Consider the following 27,462-nt stretch of genomic DNA (forward strand, 5'->3'; position numbering starts at 1 on the left):
ACAGAAGTTGTTAAGCATATACCAGTAAAAAGGTAAAGCAGTCATCTTGAACTGAGGTGAAGCATGATGCTTTATCAATAGCTACAACTAGTGAAATGCATCTTTGCTACAGCTCGCATTTATGGACAAACACACAGGGTCGCCCTTGCTCTCCTTGATAAGTGTGTTGGGTTATCATTTGAGGAGTTACCGGTACCTTTTAACACTGATTTTAAAATTAAAAATATGAAGCAATATATGTATATAAATCAAACCTCCATACCTGTATTTCTTATTTCGCTTTTAGAAAAAAACTTAAGTCACATGGTGTTAGTTCCCTACTCTTGGACAAAGAAAAATGACTGAGAGTAGAGACTCGAGGCACTATATATAGGCACTGTCATGAAAATTGTAGAAGACAATCAGTAGAGTACACTACCGGCCGGACAAAGATCAAACATGCAAAGAATACATCCTATTTATCATGTACAGCATTTCCTTCGGGAATTAACCTACATTAGCCTTAAGTATTGTTGTTATTCAGAAATTATTTATCAAACCTGACAAGACTCTATATCTGTGATTAATCGCCTGCATGATGTAATTATTTTTCTAAGTGAGTTTAATAAAGCAGACACAGGAGGAGTTATTTTTGTTGTGATTATCTACAAGCAGATTTATTGGTAGCCTCCACAGCATGCCAAAAACTGGGGGTTTTGGGGGTCTTCAGGGTCTTTGGGATCTTTTAGTTTTATGTGCTATATTCTGATTGCATATACATGTATTGAATTACCCCCGTTTTTTAAAACTGGGCTAATCGGAAAACAGCCGAAGACCAGTGACCAAACCTCCAGTTCAATAAGCCTGCTACAGAGGCTAATTTATTGGTGGCTTCATAGTGTGCAAAAAAATGCAAAAAAAGCCATATCATATGATAATTTTTTTTCCCACTGTAATAAAAAGTATAAATGTCACAGGTAAATTTGCTTGGATATTACTAGTATTCTTGTTGGTCATCTTAGAAAATCGCAAGAAAAACGTTATATACAGTTATGTACATTCATAAGTTCTATGTTAGCAGTTCGAACATAATTGATGTACTAAAAGTCTGCGCTAGTTTGTTGAATGATTTTTCAGCATTTACTGGCACTCTGAGCCCTTCACACTACTAAAACCCTGATGTGATCCCCGTATAATTCATTCTCTCTGGGTTCTGCTACAGTATGTTACTGATTTATATGGCCAGGGATAAAAATGAGCGTGAAAATAACGTTTGAAGAAAAATGTTGAACTGTACATGACTGTACTTATTATCCCAGTAATGATCATGAAAACCAGAGGTTGTTACTCTGTTAGAATAACTTGACCTTGATACAGCAAAGGGCTTGATTTACGTGTGTTCTAAACAAAGTACAATTAAAGGCTTTTACTCAAGTTTTAGACGTTTTTATTCTGACAACAGTTCAGGTGCAGGATATGCCTAATGTACCCGAGAGACTGATACTATGTTAAGTTATGTAAAGATGTGGTTTGACAACAAAAATGAACTGTTCAAATTTACTTATCTTGATCAAGTTCCAAAACAAAGATTGTATGCATTTATTTGTGATGCTAGTTAGAACTGTGGTACATTTGATACATTCATAAACTGCCATATAACACTTAGTAGTAATACACCTTCTTTTCTGGGCAGATGGCAGCCTATTATCAAGCCAATGAAACTGTCATTTTAACAAAGATATATAGATGTGCATTATTATGGACTAATGGTTTTCTTTCAAAAGCCTCACAGAGTGTCGGATTTCACTCAACACACATCAGATACAAATCAGATCTGCCAAACATGGATAGCCAGGAAATGTATGACATCATGGATTCATTGTGACATGACATGACAAATACATTAAAAAGCATATCGGAAAAACATACTGCGCCTGCACAGAACCCAGATTTTTCACGGTTTTCTTTGGATGTTTGGTCAACGTTGCATGAGAATTTTTTTTCTGTTGCAGATGACATATTTTCCAACATATCGGAAACTACTGTCGGAATGTTAACCTTATATGCGCGAATACAAGCTTTAATGCATATGAGGCGTTCTGCCGAAGTGCTATGCACAACACATTATGTACAGGTTTCGCGCAGGTGCACATGCTCATTACAAATATTTATCAGTACATATATCAGTACATTTGATAAAGAGAAGTGCATTTTTTATATTCACCACAACCTGCATTTTATAAAACAGACATTGACAGATGATCACTCTCAAGAATGGGCCATTTACCCACTCAGCAATCAACCAGTTGCATACAGAGTTTTGGTAGTCAGCCAGGCCAAGAATTTTCTGTCAGCTGTAAAATTGCATACAGCATTTACAGGTTGCCAGAATATCTGTCTGCAAATACAATATTTTTAATATGACATGAATTGCTAGATTTTGGATGTAAAGCATTATATATCTTTATATTGGAAAAATGAATATATTTTTGCATAACAGTACACAGCACAGGCTAATTATTGTTGTTGACATAGAAATGTCAAAATTGATAGCAGCATGATTGTAACTCCCAACCCTTGAGCATATCTAAAACAGAAGGTAAATCAGTATGCAGCAGTTCTTGTCTGTAAATAGTGTAATGTGTGTAACACATAGTGCTGCATACCGGTTCACTGGACTTGGATCCGGACTTGTAAGAATGTTTAGGTTCAAGTCAAAAAAAAACTAAAAGTCAAGAACCGAGTCCGGACTAAGACCGTTTCACATACCCCCTTTCTTTCCAAACCACCTAAAACCTTCCGTAGATTGCAAAATCTTTGCTGCAAAATGAAGAAAACATTGCCATCGGGCATCATCAAGTACTGGCCTCCATGTTATGTGGCCAAAGTTTCACCCAGACAACATTGCAAGGTTGCCAACATGCAAATTTGTATTTGCCATGGGTTTAGGTCCGGACTTACAAGTCCGGAACTGAACCTAAAATTGGGTTTAGGTATGCAGCATTAGTAACACAGTTTAAGCATGAGCAGCCATGTACATCACTACATGGAGCTCAGAACAACAAATCGATGTTGAGTGCCGTCAGCGGAGTAGAAAGATCGCCCCCTGGTTAATTGGACCCCGGTGGCGGGGAATTTTGCATGCTGATCTGAGGAGAGACAGACGTGATGTCCATATCATATCAGAGCTACGCATCGCACATTAAGATTCAAAGTACTGCCTACAATTTTTTTGTATTTGTAGGTAAATACTGAAATTACATGTAACATCTGTGTCCATAATATCACCAGGGTCCATAATATCGCCACCTTGAGAAACAGTGTGCTTTAAGATATTTTTACTGCAACATACTTTTGGTATGCACTCCTTCACACATCAAATGTACATACCTAGGGTATGTTGGAGTAAAAATATCTTTAAGCACACTGTTTCTCAAGGTGGCGATATCATGGACCCTGGTGATATTATGGACACAGATGTTACCATCATGAGTAGCATGTGTAATCCAATGGTTAGCAACCCTGGACCAAGAGGTTGGAGTTTGAATCCTATATTCATGCTGACATTAACTTCGACATTTCTACGTCAACAATGATTATCCTGTGCTGTATTGGACAAAATGCCCAAATCAGCCCCCCAAAACAATACTTCCATACCCAGAGATAATCACTCAATTCACTGTGCAATGCATAGATGATGTAAGTATAACTGCTTCTATAGTTCTAGACGTGAAACTATATTCATATTACTATTCCAGCAACTAGCTAGTGGTACTCTGTCAACAAGTCTACTGTTTTTCAGTTACCAAATGATGTGGACGACAATTTCCGATGCACAGATGAGTGCACCAAAATTGGCCAAGACAAAATCACTTAGCCCGGAGACTTCCACCGTACCATTCTTTACATTGCTGCATGTCAGAAATTGTGGCATAAACATAATTCATGTTAAGTGATGTGTCATTGAAGAAAAATTATGCTGTTTTGATTTCATATGGCCAGGCATAATCATACAGTTATTACATGTATTACTACATGTATGTAGCAAAGGTTTCTCCACAGAAATTCTCAGAGGTGCTCCCTAATCGGTTGATGAAAAATCAGTGAATTTTCATGGAAATACCAAGAGAAAATCCTAAATTTGAACATTTTGGGAGAGGTACTAGGATTTTGGGGAGAGGGGGAGCACCCTTGCTTCATTGCTTGGGGAGAGCCCTGTCATAATATGACCTTTAATAGTTTGTGATGGCTGGTCGAGAGAGTCCTTTTCCCATTCATTTGTCCCAGAGGCAAGTTAGGCAACACACAAGCTCCAGCTATACATAGAAATTTTATCATAACTTTAAACCCCTGTCGACGTACCCAGTCATTCCTGGCATGGCTAGCTGAAGGCCTTGGTGCATCTGTTCTTACCATATGGTTGTTTTAACAAAAATCTATGACATCTACTTGGAGAATGAAATAAGACCACAAGAATCAGATGTTAAAAAAATGTAGTGATTACAATCTAAATATTAATATTGATGGTAAAAATTGTGAATATACTCCAGATCCCAGGAAGAATAAAAAATATCTGTATTGCTTTATCTGTATATCATTCTGTATAACATGCTTATAATATTGAAAAGATATCAAAGAACACATAACAAGAATAATTTTCTAATTTTCTTAACTATAAAATGTTATGTCCAACATGGCTATTTCTTGTACTTCATCCTAGATTCAGTGACGCACCAGAGGTAGCCATGCCTTGAAATATCACCTTATCCCCGCAACCACAAGATTGTTTAAATTTTTCTCCCCCACCCCCCACTCTATACGTGAGTGGAACAAGTTACCTGCCGAAGTAGTGCAGGCTCCGATCCCCCCCAGTGATACCCCTTGCGGGATTGTTCGAAAGAAACCCCAGATGAAGATGAAGATGCTGTTTTTCTTTACTAATGGCCGGTGAAATTTACTGCATGGTCTGAGCAGTAAAATACCCTGACCGTCCAATATTGCAGAGTCACGTATTTCTTGGGTAATCATTTTCTCAACAAGGTGCAGTGAGAAAATTGAACACGTCAAGAATTCTGCACAATTCATGTATAATGTCTACAAGTACTCAAATCTGAACAAGAAATTGATTTCAGACTCCCTGGAAGTGTTTTGGGTTTCTGAGCATTTATTATAAATTATTGGTGAACAACTAAAGAGATTGTATGACATGAATAGAAACTGTACAGTTTTGGAGGGTCGCTCATGCAATCCTGAGCTTCCTGAATTCTCCCATGTAGATCTTCTGGCCAGATTTTGGTATCTTCCAGTTTGCCTCATTTCCTGTGTCTGACCTTTTGATGATCTGTCTTTCTGCCTGTCGATCAACACCCACCCACCCAGGTGCTGTCAACCTACTCTGTCCAGAGAAGCATACACAAATCCACAAACCCAAAACAATACCTCCACACCTGAATTGCTGAAAGCAACGAGCAGTACGGTTGGTTGAACTGAAAAAAAAAAAAAACTTCAAAGCTGTCTAACAAAATGTAAGGTTCAATTTATGGAGCATGTACAACTCCTTGCGAAAAATAGGTTAGACGATTGTGAAGATTAATCATCCAGGATAATACTAATAAGAAAAGTTTGAATCTTTACTTCTGGATAAAATAAAATAAGAAAATAATGTCAGACGTTTCAGACATATCAGCTTTACTCAGGAGACCAGTCAAGATAACACACTACCTTTCTTGGATGCCAAACTACATGTAGAGACAGACGGTCACATTGAGGTGGAGGTTTATCGTAAACCTACTCACACCGATCAATATCTCATCTTTGATTCTCACCATCCCTTGGAACAGAAACTTGGTGTGATAAGAACCTTGTTTCATCGAGCAGACACCTTGATTACTTCGGCTGAAGCCAGAGCCAAGGAACATACTCACCTCAAGAAAGCTCTATCCAAGTGTGGATATCAACAATGGACTTTTAACAAAGCACTTAAGCCTTCCGACTCATCTAAGAAGACGTCAAGAAACTCACAGTTAGACAGGACTAAAACAGTCAACATTTCCATCCCATACATCCAAGGAGTTTCGGAGAAGATAAGACGTATCTTACACAACTACAACATCGCCACCAACTTCAAACCATGTCGCACTCTCAGACAGATGTTGTTTCATCCAAAGGACAAACTTAAAAACTGTGTGAAATCGGATGTCATTTACAGACTAAAATGTGAAGATCATCAATGCAAAGAAACGTACATCGGGGAGACCAGTCAGCCGCTCAAGGAAAGATATAAGCAACACTGCAGGGCCAGTAACAGTGGATTTTCTTCGGCCATATGGCACCATCTGGACAAACATAAAGGACATTCTTTTCATCTTGAATCAACGGACATCTTGGACCGGGAGGCGCGCTGGTTTGAGCGTGGAGTCAAGGAGGCGATTTATGAAAGACTTTATAAACCATCACTCAACAGGAAGGGAGGACTTAGAGTTGAACTTTCAAGTACATGGGATTCTACTTTACAGCATATCTAGGGACTCACTTATCTTTATCATTACATTAGTTAATACTTTACCATGTGTATTGTATATAGAATCTATAGAACGCTTGTTGCTAACTTATTATTTGTTTATTTAGAACATAAATACTTTTAGAATTAACGGTGCCGTTCCGAGTTCTACCGCAATTTTGAATATTTCACTGATGAAAGATGCCGGACGGCGTCTGAAACGTCTGACATTATTTTCTTATTTTATCCAGAAGTAAAGATTCAAACTTTTCTTATTAGGTTAGACGAATGTTTGTTCAAACCTTCATCCTTCCCATGTGGTAATAAAACCCTTCACTATATCATAGTGTTATTGGAATTCCCACTGTTATAATTATGATTTCTAACATACACCCAGGTAAGCATGATGTGCAGACAGGCATACACACAAACCCACAGACAAACCCAAATCAATGCCTCCATACCTGAAAGCAACAAGCAGTATGGTTGGCTGAACTGAAAAAAAAAATTGAAACTGTGTAACTGTGTAAAAAGTAACTGTGTAAGTGTAACTAAGAAAAATGTAAGGTTCTATTTGTGAAATATGGAGCATGTCCAACTCCTTTCGAAAATTAGACGAATGTTTGTTCAAACCTTCATCCTACCCATGCGGTAATAAAACCCTTCACTATATCATGGTGTTATAGGAATTCCCACTGTTATAATGATGATTTCTAACATACACCCATGTATGCATGATGTGCTGCTGTGCTAACTGGTTCTGAGCCGTGATTGATCCTGTGTGCTGTGATGTGCACATTTTCAGTAACAACCTCCTCGCTGGTGATAAAACACACTTACTGTAGGCCTAGGGAAAAAATGTTGTGTTTCCTGTTTCCCGACCAACCCTAGGAAAAACTGCTGGCCCTAGCCTTTTTTTGTGTGGACCACTGCAAGGGACATAAATTTTTCGAGCCGATCAACCTTTTCTGGCTCCATGATCTGAGACCTGGGTCATAAAAGTCTGTACAATCGGTTTTCCAGCACTGATATTGAAAATATAACTTATAAGTGTCCTCTGGCAATCCTCTATATATATACTTGCATGAGGATTTCCTAAGTCTAAATCTAATAAAAAAAAGCAAAGAAAAACCTACCAACCCTAATTTTTTCTAGCCTCCAGAGCATGCCAAAAAATGGAGGTTTGGGGGGTCTTCAGGGTCTTTGGGAGCTTTTATGTGCTATTTTCTGATTGCATATAGACAACATAGCTGGCCTGGTTGAATTAACCCCTCATCAGAAAATCAGAAAACAGCCAAAGACCACCAAACCCCCTAGTTCTATAAGCCTGCTACGGAGGCTAAATTTTTTTCAGAACTGAAACAGGAAACCCAACATTTTTTTCTTACGCCTAACATCCTCGCTCCTTGCTGGTGATAAAACAAGCTTAGCACATCTCCTCTTGAGTCCTCATCAGGCAATTTGTCCTGATTTTCCCTCCACTTTACCTGCAACAAGGACTTCATCATGACTCCCAATTGCAATGAGTCCCATTTAGTATGCAGATTTTGTACTCTAATTTCTAAATCGCGAGCCTTTCGCTGTGAATTTTCCTTGGTGTAAATTTCGGTTGAAACAGTTCTGTAGTCATACAAGGAAGACATTTTCCTGGTGTCATGATTTTTGAAAGATGGAATACTGAAAAATCCTATCATAATGTGCATTTTGACAACCAAGCCCATCTCAACCTAAATATTCAATATATTATGACTGAGATGAGAAGACAAAACCATATACAATAAAGAGTAGTTTTAGAACCTATTCTTCAGATTCAATAGTTTATACTGTATTAGAAGTCAAATGTCAATGTACAGTGTATGTACATCAGTACAAATGTCTATCCATATGCCTGAACTTAGCCTATGAGGGTATGAATATACAATGAAGGCTGTCTGTTATTATTGATCTGTCATGTTGATGTCTGAATCACCACCATGAGGGTTCAGACCCAGGGGACGGATGTCAGGGTTTTCCTTGTGTGTTTTTTCATGTCGTCATCATAATTAGCATCATAATTAGCAGCCTGCTGATCCCAGATCAGACCATTTTATCCTGTGATGATTCATCTGTAATCTCAGTAACTGTCAGGGCAGAATCGGTGTGTCATGTGACCAATTATGGCCATTTACATCAAAACATGGCACTTGCAATTTTGGATGTCAAAATCAACATTACAAGACGTAAAATTTTGATAGAACAACATGTCAATTTTCTATGAATTGTAACTCATACTATAACTGTAGTCAGGGCTCGAAATACCCGGTGGCGCACTGGCGCGGCGCCACCTGATTTTGCTTGGCGCCACTTATTCCTAAACTCAGGTGGCGCAGTGCGCCACCTATAATTTGCGTGGATCGAGCCGCTAATCGCATGGATCGGGCCCCATTGTCGGCACAATCTTGTGAATTGTCGATAAATTGTCGATCTCGCCATGACGCCACAAAGAAAACGTTCTCATTGGTAGAAAATCAGACACCTCGCTGGCGTTTCACAACACAATTTTGATGTAAACAACTCCGACTGTCCTTGTTTACATGCAAAGCGCGCCGATACAAAATCCTGCCGGCCGCCCGACCGACCGCATGCGACGCTAAGTTTTCGGCGGCTCGGCGGAAAAATAATCCATCCCCAGAAGAAATTTTACGCATGAAAATAACAACTACGACTTGTTTTCGTCGTTATATGAGTTTCTGAGGCCGTAAAATGTTAAAACGGTTGAAATTTGTCGGAAAAAACAGCTCGAAAGACAGAATGAAAATGGCCGACGCTGCTTCCAGCAATGTGGTCAAAGGTGAAGATAGCATCCAAGCGTCCAAGATACATGTACCTAGTATTACACGCATGAAAAAAATTTTTTCGGCAACTACAGAAATAAAAAATCACTCGTATTTTTAAAAGGTTAATTTGTAAACATTACCGTGAAATTTTCCGAATTTATTGGTTTCTAGTGTCAGAATATAATGTTGTTTCTATGAATGTGCGGTTGGATGCTGTGGGGGCTTTTACAATTGGGAGAATCAGATATTAAGAGCATGCTTTCTTTCTTTCTTACTTTCTTTATTGAGTGTCTCTAAATTTTTTTTTTAGTAGTATGAGTTTATAGACATAATCACATTTTTATTTGTTCAGCTGTGTCAATATGTGATTTTGTTTGGGAAATATGATTGGGTTAAAAAGTTTGGTATATATTAATTATGTCCGTAACACCTTAGGAATACTTGCTCCAAGTTCCAGGTAATAAGTACATGTACAATTTGTATCATGTATTTTTCACTTGTTGAACTTGTGGAAGCACCGTTGGCCCCCGGTTAGGGGTCATCCGGGGAACCTATGCCCAATTTTTTTTCCAAATCAAGGGAGCTAATACCATTTTTTATTAGATTTTGAAGATTTGTCCGGGGGGTATGTTTATTCCGGGGGGTATGTTTATTTGGCAGATGAGAGTAACATTATCCTTGCGCAAACGAAGAACATGGCGCACGTAACACCACCCGCATAAGTGTGCCGCCATGTAGAGGCGTGGCATTCCCACGGCGGCAGCCCTGTGATGAAGTGATGTAAAGGTGGCATTCTTTATTAAAACATTGTTGTTTGAGAGCTTTTGTGTTCTTTACATTACTTTATTTTATAACATAAAACTTAAGTAGTTAACTAGAAGAAAACGTAATAGATATAAGTAGCAGATTTGAAGAAAATGATAACTTGGAAGTGTTGCCACTTGAATACTGATGGCGCCACCTGCTTTTGACTCAGGTGGCAACATGCGCCACCTGGCTGAAAAAAGTATTTCGAGCCCTGTGTAGTCTACTGTAATGTCTAAGGTATCATATGAAATTGAAATGCAGCATACCATTTTTCTAGCCTGGGTACCATCCTGGTTAGTTTACGTCCGCTCCCACAGTCGCTACCAACCACTGTGGGAGCGGACGTAAACTAACCAGGATGGTACCCAGGCTACCATTTTTCTCTGTAATGTATGAACAGTAACAGGACTCTATTCATATTTGAAGTGACAGCACCACTGACATTGTGGAGAGAATACAGAAATAACAGAATACAGTGTCCAAAATTTTGTGTTTTATTTTTCCCCAGCACCTAGACAGTGCTGAAACAAGAGGACAACAAACATGTCCATGTAAACATGTCTGTCAACAGCTGCTGTCTTCACTTCACTTTCAGTTTCATTAGTTCTGGCAGTGGCAGTGGGACATCCTTAGGCCTGATCAATTTAAACACTGGTTTTAATCATCAACCTGGACCACAAAGTCCTAAGAAAAATACATGTACTAGAATTTTTGAAGATTGCCCTTTTCACAGTCACTGAATGCTTTGAGTGACTGAAAATTCAAGGGGTTAAGTCAAGAGAGGATAATGCCATTTTTCCCTGGCCAGATTCTGACACCTTTGATTTCTGCCTGTCAATCTTCCCTCACCCACGTGCTGTCAACCTATTCTGTCCAGACAAACAGAATATACACACATCTCCACTCAAAATAATACATCAGTACCCAAAAGTACATGTAACATACCCCATGATTATAACATTCATAAACAATATACTTTTGTTTTCACATTCACGATTTAGCACAGGGAAGAAAACTGTTCTGATGTGATACATGCGATGACATTACTCTGGGCCTAGTTGTGTTGGACCAGACCAGATGGTGTATATATGTACATGTATGTACCCATGGGAGGAAGTCTGACTTGTGCATTGAGAATGGTCAACAGATGGATTATATATGGCCAACATTGATTAGAAATCATGAAACTTTCGCAGTGGCTTTATTTTCACAGTTTCAATCACAACACTGCAGATACCTTGCTTCCTTGTATGACTAGTAATATATTGTACTATAGAATGTTTAAATGTGAATTAGAAATACTGTCAAAACATCCTACAGCAAAATAAAACCACTGCAAACATTTCACGATCTGGCACAAGTATAGTATTCACTAGCAATTAGTAGTAAAGTACCGTTACACAGCTTGAAAATAAGTGGTAATGGTTCTCAATTTAGCATGGCCATCGCAGATAATAGCACAATGGCCACAGATATGCTGTAAAAGTGTAATGTACTAAGCTAGGACACTGATGTGTAATGAATTGGTCTCTCGATATCAAACTTGCACATTCCGGTAACTCTAATGGATGAAAGAAAAAATGTGAAGTTTGCCCAGCCTGGACTTTGTACCTCATTAGACACACTTCTCTTTGAACTGCCCAACCAACCGGACAATTGAGGGGTGCTGATATGTTTGTTGTGACTAGGCGTCAGAAACAAACATTAGTTTTTGTACACTATCAAATGTAGAACAGTAATCATTTATCCAGCAAGACAACAATTCTGGCTTTTCATTACCTAAAGGCCTCGCTAGGAAAAAATGTTGTATTTCCAGTTTCCCAACCAACTCTAGCAAAAACCTGCCAGTGACAACCCTAGCATTTTTTTTGGGTCAACCGTTAGGATCTGACATCTGATTCTGAATTTCAAAACTTTTGAAATGCTGCTTATTTCATGCACTTACAGAAGCAAATCACTCACACACACACTATCCAGGATTGGGGTGACAACATATTTGTCCCTTCCCCACAAGCAAAAAGAAGGAAAGTCCTTAGTCTGATGTACAAAATTTTAGCCAATTTTTTTCAGCCTCACTCAGCCAAAATCTAAAAGAGAGAGAGAGAGAGAGAGAGAGAGAGAGAGAGAGAGGGGGAGAGAGAGAGAGAGAATCCCTACCGGTACCTACTGACAATAATTTTTCATTATTGAAATCAGAAACACAACATGAATTTTCCTGGGCCTACCAGCTGTTACAGTCACTTCTGTTCTACACAATCTCAGCTTGGTTCCCTCTGTGCAGAATGGATCTTTTCATTTACAAACACTACAAGCCTTTCACCTGTGGGGCTTCTTTAATTATCTTATCTACACAACAATTAACACCTGAATATCTTATATAAATAAACAATGACAACAACAAGGGCTTCCTACTTAAAAGGAACACAACAAATTTGATAAAACCATCTGACAACATACTGATAAAAATTAAAGAAACAAAGACAGCTAGTGACTGAGTTAGATAATTGAAGAAAATAAAACGGAAAGTGAGGGCCGTATTATATGCTCGGTAACCGGTAGAAGCAATCACACTCACTCACTATCCTGGTTTAGATTATACTGCTGTCGGTTTCTTGAATATATTTGAAGATATATATAAAATATTGAATATATTCAATTCAGGCTCATATGTATTTATAGCACTCTGATAAGAGATTTACTTAGTAGGATAAAAAATGGACCAATTTGAGAGGCTTGAGATATGGGTGATAATGAAATCCCCTCTACCAATCTTTGTCTCAGTAAATTGAAGCCAATATTCACCACACAGCAATTCTACTAGTGGGCAATGTAGCTATGTAGTATCAATATGAATATCTGTGACTGATATTGTCCACTTGCAAGCGATCAGCTAACATGTACTGTAAATCGTGAGATTGTTGTGGACGGTTCTATTTTTCGTAACTTCACTTCTTACCATGGCACCACAAATTATGTGTTTTGCGTATACATGTGTATATAGTAATACTATTGTACTAAACGAATTGTTTCAACTACAAACTTCAAACACTGAAAATACTTTGACCTGACAACATGACAAGGACATTTCAGTGTTGAACTTGAAGTACGTTATATAAAACATTGGGGTCACGACTTCAACTAACAATAGCTGTAGTGCAAGTGTCAAGCATGTGGGCTTCATATAAGTTCATACGCACTCTCCAATATTAATACACCGTCGAAAAGACACAAGCTTATAAGTATAACGTCACTCTACTTCCAAATTTCACAATATAGTATTTTGTAAGACAGCAATATGTCCAGAGTTGTACTAAATATTACCCTTTGCTAGTAAGTAAACGTTAACGCTATGTAATAAAACTATGACACAATGACACATACAAGTGTAACTAAAGAACTGCAAAGTATTCATAATCATTATGAGGCATGTGAAATTAGATTCAACAATTCTTCTTGTATGTTGTCTTGTTTGCATTATTTTGTGTTGTCTTTGTTGTGTTGACTTGTAGAATAAATAATTTCAGGACGCCACAGCCCCAAATATAGTATGACCCCACTATGACATCAGAGAAAGCAACTCTGTGTTGACGTCATGTGCAAATCTGACAGATGAAAAATCTTTTTATTTGGTGCTTAATCTTTGATTTAATCTTCCCCCTTCTTGTACATTATCTGTCTATGATCTATGCCACTGCAAAGGAAATGATGTTACGTTATAACTATGTCTACAGGATTCCGTATAACGCCAACGTTTTAAAATACCGGAAGTAGAGAAAAACATTACAAAAATTTTCATCGAATAAGAAGAATTATTCTAGAACGCCAAAACTCACCAGCTATCTTCCTTTTCTTCGTCGTCTTCGTCGTCGCTCAAGATCTTGATAATATCGACCTCGTCCAGGGACATGTTGGCGAGTTTTTTGTTGAGTTCCTGCGGGTCTCTGTTCTTATTTTGCTGAGTTGGAATCATCTTTCTCTGCTTGGTTGGCGAGTCCGTTATGGACTGCCCAGACCGCCGGGCGTTCCTCAACTGTTCGTTCTGTTTCTCCAACTTTTTCACCAGGTCCTGGAGCTTTTTGACCTCCAGTTCGGGGTCGATGTTTTGGTCGATCTCCTCCATGTCGTCTTGCGGTGTAAAAGTGTCCGAATCCGGGTGAAAAACTCCTTTGTTTGCGGGAAATTCGGCGACGACTTCTCACTACTCACCCCCGGTCCGCCATCTTTGCTGCAGGTGCGTTGTGCGCCTGCGCCAACTATAGAACATTTTGAGGATTTTGTATCATTGCGGAAAACTACAGTCTGAACATTTGCCAACAATATGACAATTTTTTGTGCAAACGCGTACAAGATAAAAAGGAAAACTGGTAGCAAGAAGGTTTAACAGTTTTCCACGACATTTTTTCACCGATTGAACTGAAATTCATTTACTCAATTTTCCATCTATCACTTCACCATTTGCACTTTGATGTCACACTTTTAGTAGTTTACTTCAAAGTTGATGAGATATTATTTTTTTTAATCCATTCACTGTAGAATATATGTGCAAATATAACTGAAACGACTAACCATTTTTTTTATCTATCACATAAAATTGTTACTTAAGTATATACTGCCCAAGACATTGAGTTGAATCCACAAAACTGGCTTAATTTTGGTCCGCTAGAGGTCGCTCTTGAGTGGTCCTAGCGTCACCATGCGACCTCATGCGACATTTGTAAAAAGTGCAACCACTAATGGTTGACACGGAACCATTCTGGTACATCGCGGCACGAAAATATTACCTAATTATTGCAACTTTGAAGAAATCACTATAAAACAGAAACAGATTATCTATATATACGCTTAGTTTGCCAACATGTATTACGCCTGTGTACGCCGAAAGAGAGTATGAAAACTGTTAACAAGGCGCCGTTGTCATGAGCCTTCATAGCTCAGTTGGTTAGAGCGCTGGTCTAGTAAACCAGAGGTCGAGAGTTCAAATCTCTCTGGAGGCTACTTTTGCTAAATATCTTTTTATGCTCTTTTTACAATGCTATCTTTGAATAAAATTGTGATTCCAACCGCTTGGAGTAGTGTAATGCCTTTTAGAATTTTTTTCATTTTTTTCACCAGAAAATATAACTAACCTCGCTATTTGCTAACGCTTTAGTTATGTACCCCATCCACTCCCTTCATTCTTGTTAGTCGTTTACGAAAAGAAAATTAAAATAAAACCAAATTTTATTTCACAACATAAGAAATTGCTAAAATAATGAGAAATGATTGTATAAAAGAGGATAAAAAGATGAAGAAAGATTATGAAGTAAAAACAACAGGAAGAAAGAAAAGGAAAAAGGTAGCCACCAATGAGATTTGAACTCATGACCTCTGGTTTACTAGACCAGCGCTCTAACCAACTGAGCTATGGCGGCTGGTTGTGTCGCGGGGCGCTAATTTGGCGACTGGAATTTCAATACTTGTTCACTGTCAAGCCAATTGCATTTTTTGCTGCCTAAAAAAAGGTTTTTGATGACTTTTTCAATGCTATGGCGACAGAAAAAAGACAGTCTAGCGGTCGAAGTGAAATTTTATTAATACACAATTGCAAAATGACACCTTTGGAACATAATACTAGTAAATGTGTATCATCATGTACTAGTAATCAAGGACATGATCATACAGATGTAATATATTGTTTTTCTAAACGAAATTCCGTCATTATTTATGCATATATCTACAATACACGAATATAACGCTCAACGTTATTTTTTTCTTACTTCCGGGTTCTGAAGTATTGTTTACTGTGGCTGGGCTGTGCCGCAGTGTGTACGTTTGTGCAGACAAAGTAGGTTGACAGCATGTGGGTGGATTGACAGGCAGAATGACATAGCAAAAAGGTCAGACATAGGAAATGACTGGCCGGGACAGGAAGCCGAGGGACTATCTATAAAAATCAGAGATTTCAGACAAACTTTTGAAAATAAAGGTGTTTGTGTATGAACTTTAGCCCATGTGAAAGTGATCTCGTCATCCATTGTGGATTCAATGTAAACTCTACAAAGGCCACCCCCCCCCCCCCCGTCGTACACTATATGACATCCAGTAGATTTCTAGCGGGGACCAATCAGAGGGCTGCTGACGCGTCACAGACTAGCGGCTATTAGCACCTTGTTTCAAATGCCATGAACTCAACCAGAGCGCGTATATTGTTTCTTGTTTACATCAGTACTAAGTACTAGTACTTCCACAATCAGTTAGTAAAGTCATACCTTAGTAAAATCTACTTTGATGAACGAATCAAAACGGGACTGTAGGCATTAAGTTTTACACATTCAAATGTGGCTGCACTAGCGCTAATGGAGCGACCACTACGTACGGGAAGAAACGGATCTTAGCGAAGCCGACATTTGTGAACCCAATAATGTCCTTGGTGAAGCAAACCCAACCCATCGAAGACGGGCCGCCAAACATAAAAATGGAGGGAAATGACAGACAACAAGCCAACAAAGACAACATCACCAGACCAACAAACTTGGAAAACACCACTTCAAGCGCTAACGTTGTAAGAACTGTGGAACCTCAAACTAGTATGTTTGCGTCAGCGGAAAGGCTGTCGAAGTAACCACTACATGAAAAACTGCGGCGAGAAGTAACATGGGTTCGTCCCAAATCTAGACGCAAGTAGTGAGCTACAAAAGTAATAGAACCTATGCATCTTGCTTGTTGCTGTCAACTTACCCGTTAAAGATTGAACCGATACATGTACGTACTATAACTTGCCATACCCGACCAAAGACGACTACATTACTGTTACTCTTTATTTTGTGCTGTATAATGTATACTAGTATGCGTTACATTATCTATCATTGTCATTTCTGTGAATTCCTTAAAACATCTACTGTTAGTTTGTGTAACATTACGTAGTGCTACAATCTGCGTAAAAAGTGGGCTTCATTACGTGTTATCTGCTAAGTCGTGTTGGTATTGAAAACTGTTTTATTGTGCCGTTTTTCTACAAACAGCCAGCAGAATTATGAAGATACTCGTTCTCAATACACATGCTGCAAACTAAAGTAATGGCAGTCCTACGAAAGTTCTGTTTGTAATGTATAAGCGCTTTATGTCGACGTACAATGGGTGTGAAATACATGTTTTCGCCCATCGTGTGCCACCGGCTCGGTGGTAATTGTCTACTTTACAAGTGAAAGAACCGCGTCCGTGGGCCCTGATAAATTATTCAATTTATTCAGCAGCCCCTGATTGGTCCCCGCTAGAAATTTACTGGATGTCATTCAGTGACGAGCCCCCCCCCCCTGGACAACCATTCTCCCTATATTTTGTAGCCTCTACCAGGCTTCGTGAAGCGGTTGGAAAGGGCCAAATAGAGAGATAACATTGGTCCACTAGAGAGTACATTTTGCCAACTCCCTCTGCATGTTATCTCTCTTTTTGGCCAATTTCTATTCTTTCCCAGCCTCCTCCTAAAGCCTGATAGAGGCTAGAAATTGACCAAGTAGACAGATAACATGCCGGGGGAGTTGGTCCGCCTAGGCCCCGTTTACATCGGACAAAATAAAGGAGTACATGCAGTTTGCTGCCAGCCTCTACCAGGCTTCGGGAGGCGGCTGGAAAGAGTAGAAATCGGCCAAATAGAGAGATAGCATGCCGAGGGCCTAGGGAGTTGGTCCGCTAAAACTAAAAGGTCAACTCCTCTGGCCAATTAAATCCCCTTTTTAGGCCGATTTCTACTTTTTATTCAGCCTGCAAAGGAGTCTGGTGGAGTTCGGTGTCATATAGCTAGCTGCCGCCGCGCCGCGTGCCTGCGAAGCTGGTGTGTTACGCCGAAGGGCGGTTATATCGGCTATACCGATACAGATACAGACTAGTTTGTCGCTCCCCAAGTTTGATGTTGGCGCCTGGCCACAGTCGCGTCACGACAAGACAGGTGCCAGACTTGTCGGCCCTTCTGATGTCCCCAGAAGCGTCGTGTCCCTAGCAGGCGACAACAACCCGAACAATGGTTAAAACAACGACAATCAACGTTCGCCGCAGGTGCGACCGGGCGGCCGCTTTGATGCCCCGCCTCCGCAGAAAGAAAACTCGTACATGCCAATGCAAAAACAGCAGATACCAGTACGTGGACGCCGACTGTGGAATTTTCCCGCCGTATTCCCACGACTATTTGGGAAAGTTGTTGTATTTTCCTAACGTAACAGAGTCGAGGAAGGAGCGAATGTTTGTGCATGAAAAACAACAAATCGCTTAGTACATCACAATCACATAAGGTTGTAGGGGTGTGATATTTGCAGTGTTGACAGACAAAGTGTTCTATAAAAATTCGACTATAGTCAAAACACAGTTTTAAAAGTCAGGATTTGTACACATCAGCCACACTCTCATTTTCATTTAATTCTTTTCTCCCGGAAAAAATAATGTTACATTTATGTAAACACAGGGCTCAAAACTACTAGTACATGTATGTCCTATATGAATTGATGCCGGTAGTCATACAGATACAAACTGCCGATGAAATTGTGATCATTGTAGTCTTGGGTTTAATATTTTGTTGTCGCGCTGTCTAGCCGGAAAGACGATTGGAACGAGCATGGAGTTAGAAAATCTGATTTTCTATTAAACTCAAGGAAGGAGTAGAACTAGAAGTGCTTCTACTAAGAGGGGGTGGGGTGGATTTCTTTGGCAAATGCGTGAAAAAACGTTTCAAAGGATTTGGAATTCAGATTTTATGACCTTGCCATAGGTCGACAAAAAAAACAGGGTCAGTTGAGTAGCCGGAAACACATTTTTCCTAAACCCAAGGACATTATAATACAATGTATAGTTTTTGTTAGATCTAATAAGCAATGAAAGGGCAAACTTGTAAGCCTGCCAAACTAGTACAGGGTGTGGATAAGTGCTCGCAATCCAATAACATAATCAGGGGAACGAAATCCAATTTAATTAGCTACGGGGATTAGAGATTAGTACCCTACAGTAGCTGTGGTAGGTCATAGCCTCTACCAGGCTTCGGGGGCGGCTGGAAAGAGTTCAAATGGTCTAAACAGATACAAATGTACTAATAACATGCCGGAGTTCGTCCGCTGAAAGAGTACATTTGCCACACTCGAAAACTGCACTCTATAGCGGACCAACTCCCCTGGCATATTATCTCTAGATCTCTTTTTGACCAATTTGTACTCTTCCTAGCCGCCTCCAGAAGCCTGGTAGAGGCTATGACCTAGCTACTGCAGTGCAGGGCACTAGTCTCTAATCCCCGGAGCTAATCAAATTCGATTTCTTTCCCCTGATTACTAGTACTAGTATGTTCTTGGATTGCGACCACTTATCCAGCCTTTACAAGTTTGGCAGCTTGGCAGCTTTTTGGGTCTAGAATTTAGTAGAAAAATGTGTTTCCGGCTACTCAACCGACCCTTGCCTTTGTTTTGTCGACATATGTCAAGGTGATAAAATTTTCGATGTAATATCTGAATTCCATGTCCCCCGAAACGTTATTTCACACATTTTCTGAAGAAATGTTTTCTTGAGTAGTGGTTGGCTAGGTCTTCCCAGCGGCACTGTGCTGGTACATCTGTGATGGTGTAGTGATAACCGCCACAACAAGATTATGCAAATTTGCGGGGGCGAGATTGCGGAGTGGGAAGTTATAATCTTCTTAACGTCTTGTTGCTGTTTAGAGATGAAAGAAGGGGGTGTGTGGATGAGGGATCTGACAAAACTGGTTAAACATGCAGGTGTAGTATGATGTACAACTTCCTTCAGAAACTCCACGGGCTCAGTATACATAAAGGTCATAAAGGCGCGGGCATATTTGTCGTACGATGGAAGGATAATTGTTGTACACTTGTCGTACAGACTGACGTGTAATACAAAAGGTAGTCTTAGCGTTTGATTCTGTCTGCTACACCATCAAATTGGCCCCAAATCATAATGAACTTCGGAATGAAGACATTTATTGTACATTTTAAAATTTTGCCCCACTGGGCTAAATAAAAATCATGCGACGAATGCGCCCTGACGCGAGTGTTTTGAATAGTAGAATTCGACAATAAAAGGTTAAAACTTGGCCAGTGGATTGAGCCGTGGTAAGGTAGTTATTTCCTATTGAAACTTAATCTCCAAGCAGATCCCTCTCGGTGGCAAAAAGACAGTAGCAAATTGGCCAGACAGTATCCATTAGCCAGAGAAGCTCCATTAGCCACCGACGGGAACAGGACAAAAAAAACGGCCACATATAAAAAGCTAACGATCATTCCCCACAACCTCTGCTTGGAGAGTAATTGAAACTAGTACTGGCCAAGTGAACTCATGGCTAAACGATTTTGCTGGATTATATTAATAATTTTTCAGCCCACCTTGTTTAATGATAGTCTGGTGAAAACTAAACACGATACAGGCAAGACAAAACAAGTCACCCTTCCCACGGCAATCACGCGTCCCTAAAATAACGATAGAACGATGTAAAACACACAGAGGCCATGCAAAAGTAGACAAAAAGAAACAAATCTCGACGAAAACGCTCCGGTCACACGCCTAGTCGGGGTTTCTTTTTTGCTCTGGAATCTTTTTTCACGCAAGCCCGTAATTAAATAAAAAAATATATATATGTATTCCAGTGCAAAAAAAAACAACAGAAGCCCGATTAAAAAGCCTAAAAACACGCCCAAAATAAGCCAAAATCCAAACCTCTGATTGGAGAGTACCCAAGCCTAGTCTCTACCAGACTAACTACGCTGGCTATATATAGGAGAATATTTGCCAGGGGATTTTGGCCGCCTTGTAGGTTTGACTGGACGGAGGGAAAGAAACAACCTCCCCGCGGCCGGACTCCCTTGGCCAATTTTTTTCTCTCCCGAATTCTACGATCCGTAGAAAGGCCTGGTGGAGGCTAATTTTAGTACAACCCAAACCTCTGCTTGGAGTGTACCCAAGCCCTAGCGTCGGCACTTTTTCCCTTCGAATTCTTCAAACACTTCCTCCCAGACAACGGGAAGTTTTCTTTGTTACGCCTCCACAACAGTTTTCATTTCGCCGCGTCTTTTCAAACTCGGATTGGTTTGTATAAACACCTTTACACGGAGACCCAAGCCGGCGGCGGCGGTTAGTAGTAAGTACACGCGCGCGTCGCTACAGGGGGCGACAACGCCAAGCGCACTATCAAAGCCCCACCGCCATTGTCATGATGATGACCGGCTTTCAGAAATTATGAGGCTACAACTTTCCCAGGCCGCGGGTCCCTTCCCGATGCCGCCGACTTATGAATAGCAAAGGCGGCCGCGGCTAGCACATGACAATGGCCTATGCGGTGACGTGGGTGACAGGGGTGGGGATATAAGCTGTCAGGGCAAACAGAAGACCAGTCAGTCTGATAGTGACGGTTGTACATGCCACTTCGAGCTCGGTCTCTCTCCAGATAAGATCGTTTGCTTTTCAGCCGCTCTCACAACTGAAACTTTCTCTTGTCAAACACGCGCTTTCAAGTGTTTGGACTGAAAACTTTCCTTGCTTAGATCGACTGTATAGTAAGTTGAGGAAGGTTTTTCTGTGTCGCCTTGGGAAGTTTTTATTCGGGATTTTACGGATTTTGAGAGACTGAAGATGCTGTGCACGGCCAGACCACCAGAGATGATCAACACTTTCAAACAGGAGCCGCAAGAGATCATGAGTAAGTCGTTATTTCTTTTTTTACTTTACTGTCCGATTTCCTACTCTCCAAGCAGAGGTTTAGGCTTCAGCGCTCAGCTTATCTTTTCACATGTTTTCAAATGTGTTTCTATGGGGTTTTCTTTTTTGTACTGGTATCTTATTTTTCGCGTATGATTTCAAGGAGACTGTCTTGCCATGCCAAATTTCATACTGTCAGTGCAACCACGAAAAGATCTGCATGGATATAACGATTTTCCTTATTTGAACTACTACATTTGAACCAATTTACTATTACTATACGATTATAGGTATTCGTTGAAATTATGGCTTCAGTAAAGTCATGATAGAAAAGTCCTGAGATTTGAAAATATTCTGTGAGATAAAAATTTGATTTGAGTTGCTTGTCAGCCGCATATGGCATAACATGTCCGGCCAGAAATTAGCACGTCCACGAAAAATGATTTCTGCAAATAGAACGCCGATGTGACAAAATGTAATCTCATGTTTCCCATGTGATATAAAAGTCGCAACAGGGAAAGAACTAGTTGTTTTGCGATAAGCAATTTTATCTATTATTTCAGTTCAGCAATTGTATTTGCTTCAGTTATAACATAGCAAAGAGTTGGAAAAAGACTTGGGTAGTACCTAGCCTAAGCTGTCAGTAATTATGACTTTCATGATTAAGATGTCGGACCCCGACTGAGGTCAGCTGCTCAGCTTATTCTTAGAAGTGCCGCCGGTATTCTAAAGCCTTGTTACGTGGTAGCAGCGACACCTGGCGGCGAAACGAAAAAGTGCATGCAAATTGCAATTAACATGTTATTTGTATACAATTTGACATTGAAGTTGTATAATTTGGTTTGTAGAGGAATTATCATAATCTGAATACGCTCTAACCTGTTGTTATGTTTGATTCTAGACGACTGGAACGTGTACCACGCACAGTCCGGTTACCACGAGGACGCCTATCTCCCGCCGTCGGTACTGCAGCCTCCGGTTCCCCAGAGGAAGAAACCCCAGCAGGTCAGAATGAGATTCAGATTTAAGTTTTTATTTCCAATGGCATACTAGTACTAGTAACAGGAGCACAAATAAATATTACTCAAAATGTCTCATTGATCACTATGCAGTCGTCAGTGTCAAAGATTCAAGGATATAAATCATAAATACCTTATAAAAAGAATCCTCACGGTCAGGATATTGATCTGATGCTAGAGGCAGGCATGTTTGTGCTTGTGTTACAATTTAGCTCAGAGTCTTTTCTTACCTTTTTCCCATTACTAAGACGAGAAGAAACTTAAGAATTTACTTAATACTAGTAGTAGCTATGTGTACTTAACGATGTGTGCAAACGTATGTAATGTTATCTGTATTCCATTCTTTTATTGTGACCTATAATTAATTTGGGCATGTGTGTACAATCATGCAATAAAGGTTTTCATTCATTCATTTACACTGTTACTATGTATGCCACAGGTGGGCAGGAACAGGAAGAACGCCTACATGCCTCACCAGGTACAGCTGCTAGAGGGCGTTTATCAGGCCACCAAGATGCCGGACTCCGCGCAGAAGAACGTCATCGCGACTTACGTGGGAGTCGGCTCCAAGCAAGTTCAGGTGAGAAACAGTTTCTGTTAGCTCTGAACGCCACAGTGCAATTCATGTCATATTTGCTAGGAGGCGTTGTTTCAGAGATTTCCATCAGAGGCAAGAGACACTTTATTAGCTTAGTCCAACAGTAATGTCTTTGTCTAATACTTTCCTACTATTTTCTTGCGTTTATTACTAGTAGGTGATACAATACACAACATAGATAACTAGCCGAGACATTAATGTATTTTTTGTTATCATTCAAGTTTCAACAGTATCTCTATTAGTATTACAATTTACAAGTAGAAGAAACTTGACCTAAAAGTTGACAGGATGGAACTATGGAATCTGCGAGATCTGTTGTTCAGCTTATTTATCAATTGTTGTTTTCATTTCCCCTGATCAGACGTGGTTCCAGAACCGCCGTAGCCGAGACAGAAGAGTTGGCGCTGCGCTGGCCAGCATGCCTCACCGGACGCAGGGTCCACAGCTCATCGCTGATGACTACATGCAGAAGGTGGGTTACCATTCTGACATAATCATATTTTATGTGTAAGAGCGCTATCTTATAGATATAATTTTTATTGGCATTTCCACATCACCCTGGATGTTGGAAGCAAGTGCAGTCACTGTGTCAAAATTGCTGAAGAGGTGTTTATACAAATTATAGCCCCTACCAGGCTTCAGGAGGTGGCTGGAAACTGAGTACTCTCTGACGGACCAACTCCTCTGGCATGTCATCTCTCTATTTGGCTAATTTCTACTCTTTCCAGCCGCCTCTGAAGCCTGGTAGAGGCTACAAGAGGTGGCTAATAAAATCTGGTCTATGGACTGCTACTGACAGTCACTATAAGCACTTAATTTCAAATGGTAAAAATCCAATTTTGCAATTTCCAAAAGGTGGTTATAACGTAAAGATGTTCTTATTACACAGTAGTAGTGACCGTATTGAGTTGGTTACTTCGGTTATGCATTTAATGACAAAGCTAATCGAAATATGTTCTTCCAGGTTATCACTGAGGTCATGGCAGCCAAGGAGCCCATGAGCAACCGGAAACGCCAGACCATGAAGCCCGTCCCAAGCTGCCCTTTGGACCTGTCTACAACAGCAAACCCATCCACAGCTGCCACATCCCCACTCCACCACCCCAGGTCACCAGACAGCAACAACAACAACTCCAAGTGCAGTACAGCGACGCCACCTAGCAAGAGTGAGCAGGACTGCAGCGTGAAGTCTCCAGTTGAGCAGGGCACACCGGGGTACGTGGAAGCGCCACTCCAGTATCTGCCAAGCATGTCTTTCATGAATCCAGGAGCGACAACAACAGTACACTGGTACTACACAGACCATGTGGGCACAGACGACATCCGGGAGTACAACAGAACAGTGGTAATGCCGGAGAAATACCATCCCATCCCGTCATCATACTAGAAAAAGTTACGGACAATCTTGTGGTAGTATCTACCATTTTTAGGACTAAGTATAGCCGGTCTGCTTTTGTTTGAAGTTTGTTCAAAGATTTGTGACATGTAAAAATAGGTTTGTTTATGAGACTGTAAATATTTTGTACATAGTAAAAGGATCTATGCTATGGTTTTTTATGACAAGTTGCGTTGTTGTATTATGTTGTGTTTAAGACACATTTAGTTGCATTTGTATTATGTTGTAAGTTATACAATCTATGTTTTTTTTATGACAAGTTGCGTTGTATTAATGTTGTAAGTTATACAATCTTCAAGTTCTTGAACATTCTTTCAAGTTTTACTGGGAAAGGGGCTCACATGCCTGGTTAGTCCAAATTGCGCCCTACATACTTTATATGCATTAAAACATCTAATAAAAAACACACCAGCTTCTTCTTATTACTATTTATTGTATTTCCACCATAGTTACAAGCAGATTTGAAGTCTGGATAATAACAATATTTTTGTAGTAAAGATTGCACAAAATGTTCTGGTTGTAACTACACCAATGCAAAGTACCATATAGCTGTTTACAATTGTACAACAAGTTGGCTCTTCTCAGTTATCGTTTTCAAATAAATGTCAATGTTCTATGATATAAAGTCTGCATTTTCACTTTTTGCTAGAAAAGACACCATTGTCATTATTAAAGCAGCTTTTGAGAATCATGGAAAGCACAGCGAACGTTAAGCAACAAATATGTCCACCACAGATTAAGTAGGGGCAGAGTATACTAGTAAAAAAAGAGAAGAAGTAATTCAAAGAAAAAACTTCCTACTTCAACAGATGCCGAAGAGTGCCCCCCAACCAACATTTAAGACATAATCTTTGCAAACCACCAAAAATGTCATACTATATCAATGGTAACATGTCTGAATTTATTATCTGTAACATGTGATTACAATCTTCATAACAAAGTCACATACAATAAAATCATCTACTAGTATATTTTATATTCATGGTGGGGAATATCTGCAAGCAAAGGAGGTTATGGCATCAAATCTCTCCACATATAAAAGAACCCAACACATGTTAAAACTTTCGATCCAACACAAAAAGTTCTCTCACCTAGAGCTTTCAACCAGTCACTCTGGTCTTCCTCAGTAGACTGACCCAGTGAAGCTTGTCACATGGCTTCTTTGAAGTGTGACACTGTCAACACTGGGTCAAAGATATCTGGTAGATGATCTGGTAGAAGGTCTTTTTGTGTTGGATCTAATGTTTTAACTCTAAACATGTACAAGTAACTACCAACACAGATGGACTTTCATGATAGAACCCAACACACTTAAGCAAAGCCAAATGGCACTTGTAGCTACTTGAAAAGCGTCATGCATTACGTAAGTTGAGGACGACAAAAGAAGATACAAGAATACCTGCAAATGACTATTTGTATATTGTAACCTCACTAATACATGTATGTGTAACATAACATGGTAAAATGTGGTAAAATGCAGAAGTAAGAGCTTGATTAATATACATGCCTAGCAATATCATGACATTGCCATAATATTACTATATTGCTATCATAATATTCCAGCATACATGCATACATACATATTCCAGCATACATGCATACTCTAGTACATACTGTAGCCATACCAGTAGCATTTACATGTTTGAAAGTCTAAGTGTCTGGATGTCTCTGTACTTGCTGTGTATAAATTATACATGTATGGTGAAAGATAAAATTCAGCACTGAGGAAATTTGCCCTTGTATAACAATTCAATATAGCATAACATATGTACTGAAAAATTGCAGCATGTAATGTTTCGGACAACTGACTTAGATAACGTCAAGCAAAGAAATCAAAATGCTATGCAGTAGTCATTTAACAAATTAGTCCTTATGGCAATATACATGGCCTTGGTAGAGATGGTATGAACTACAACTGATGCTGTTTTGATGGATATTGATGATATTTAGCTGTGCTTGTCACATTATAAACTAATTTTATTTGGCCTTGGTTTCAGATTAATGGAGAATCAATGAGACCTTCTCTCTAATGATGTCCTTACGTGACCCTGGTACTGCAAATTGTGACAAGTTTCGCAGTGGTTTTCTTTTTGAGATTTTTGCATTGCAATTTTCTCTTTATGTGGAATCATGACACAGTGAATATTATGTGTTTTGTATCTCTACTGTACTACAAAATTGTTCCAACCCGGAACTTAAAACACTACCAAAACCTCCCTTTTCCTCCTATCACGAAAGTAAATGCATTTACAGTAGTTCAATCTTACAAATGCACTGCACTTGGAAGCAACACGTGTAACTGACTGTTATAATGTAGCATTAGTCTCTGATACAGAGGACTGTTGGCTATTTACAAGGGCCTGTACACAGGCACACACACGGCTAACACTTACAGAGAAATGCCTTAAGTTTATGTGTTGACTCAGAATACATCTTAAGATAATGATTTTTGTAATTAATAAATCTGACCTACAAAAAAAAGTAGACACTGTATAGAAATTACGTCAATGAAGGTTAGACACCCAGGTAATACGATATGCCTTAAAGCAGTTACTCAAGCAACTGGATATGTTTCCAAAATCATATTTTATCCAGTTGCTTGAGTAACTGCTTTTTGGCGTATTGTATAGAAATTAACTTTATATCTACAGCCAACACTGCCCAAGAAGACTACTCTGGGGACTTATAAA

General features: G+C 39.6%; 2 protein-coding genes and 2 non-coding genes across 5 annotated transcripts in view; 2 read left to right on the plus strand and 2 right to left on the minus strand.

Moving 5' to 3' along the window:
• LOC109466487 overlaps window positions 1-14,334 on the minus strand; it is a 34,020-nt gene extending 19,686 nt beyond the window's left edge. For both annotated transcript variants that reach the window (XM_019764209.1, XM_019764208.1), the window contains exon 1: window positions 13,935-14,334. In XM_019764209.1, the coding sequence (XP_019619768.1) occupies window positions 13,935-14,221 (287 nt within the window). In that variant the 5' untranslated portion in view covers window positions 14,222-14,334. The remainder of the gene's footprint in view (window positions 1-13,934) is intronic.
• A 687-nt stretch (window positions 14,335-15,021) lies between these two features.
• Window positions 15,022-15,095, plus strand: Trnat-agu. The gene has a single exon. It is a non-coding gene; the product is annotated as a tRNA-Thr (tRNA).
• A 343-nt stretch (window positions 15,096-15,438) lies between these two features.
• Window positions 15,439-15,512, minus strand: Trnat-agu. Its single transcript has one exon. It is a non-coding gene; the product is annotated as a tRNA-Thr (tRNA).
• Window positions 15,513-21,473: 5,961 nt separating this feature from the next.
• Window positions 21,474-25,488, plus strand: LOC109466494 (retinal homeobox protein Rx1-like). Its single transcript, XM_019764218.1, has 5 exons — window positions 21,474-21,760; window positions 22,661-22,764; window positions 23,218-23,358; window positions 23,738-23,848; window positions 24,341-25,488. The coding sequence occupies exons 1-5, from the start codon at window positions 21,694-21,696 to the stop codon at window positions 24,761-24,763; spliced, it is 846 nt and encodes a 281-aa protein (XP_019619777.1). The 5' UTR covers window positions 21,474-21,693; the 3' UTR covers window positions 24,764-25,488.
• Window positions 25,489-27,462: the final 1,974 nt, after the last annotated feature.

Source organism: Branchiostoma belcheri, unplaced genomic scaffold (assembly GCF_001625305.1).
Source record: "Branchiostoma belcheri isolate BF01 breed outbred unplaced genomic scaffold, Haploidv18h27 scaffold168, whole genome shotgun sequence".
NCBI classification, from domain to species: domain Eukaryota; kingdom Metazoa; phylum Chordata; class Leptocardii; order Amphioxiformes; family Branchiostomatidae; genus Branchiostoma; species Branchiostoma belcheri.

Coding starts and splice junctions, on each gene's coding strand:
- LOC109466494 (XM_019764218.1), top strand. CDS start 21,694: ATGCTGTGCACGGCCAGACCACCAGAGATGATCAACACTTTCAAACAG. Junction 23,359..23,737: donor TCGGCTCCAAGCAAGTTCAG/GTGAGAAACAGT, acceptor TCCCCTGATCAG/ACGTGGTTCCAGAACCGCCG. Junction 23,849..24,340: donor CTGATGACTACATGCAGAAG/GTGGGTTACCAT, acceptor ATGTTCTTCCAG/GTTATCACTGAGGTCATGGC.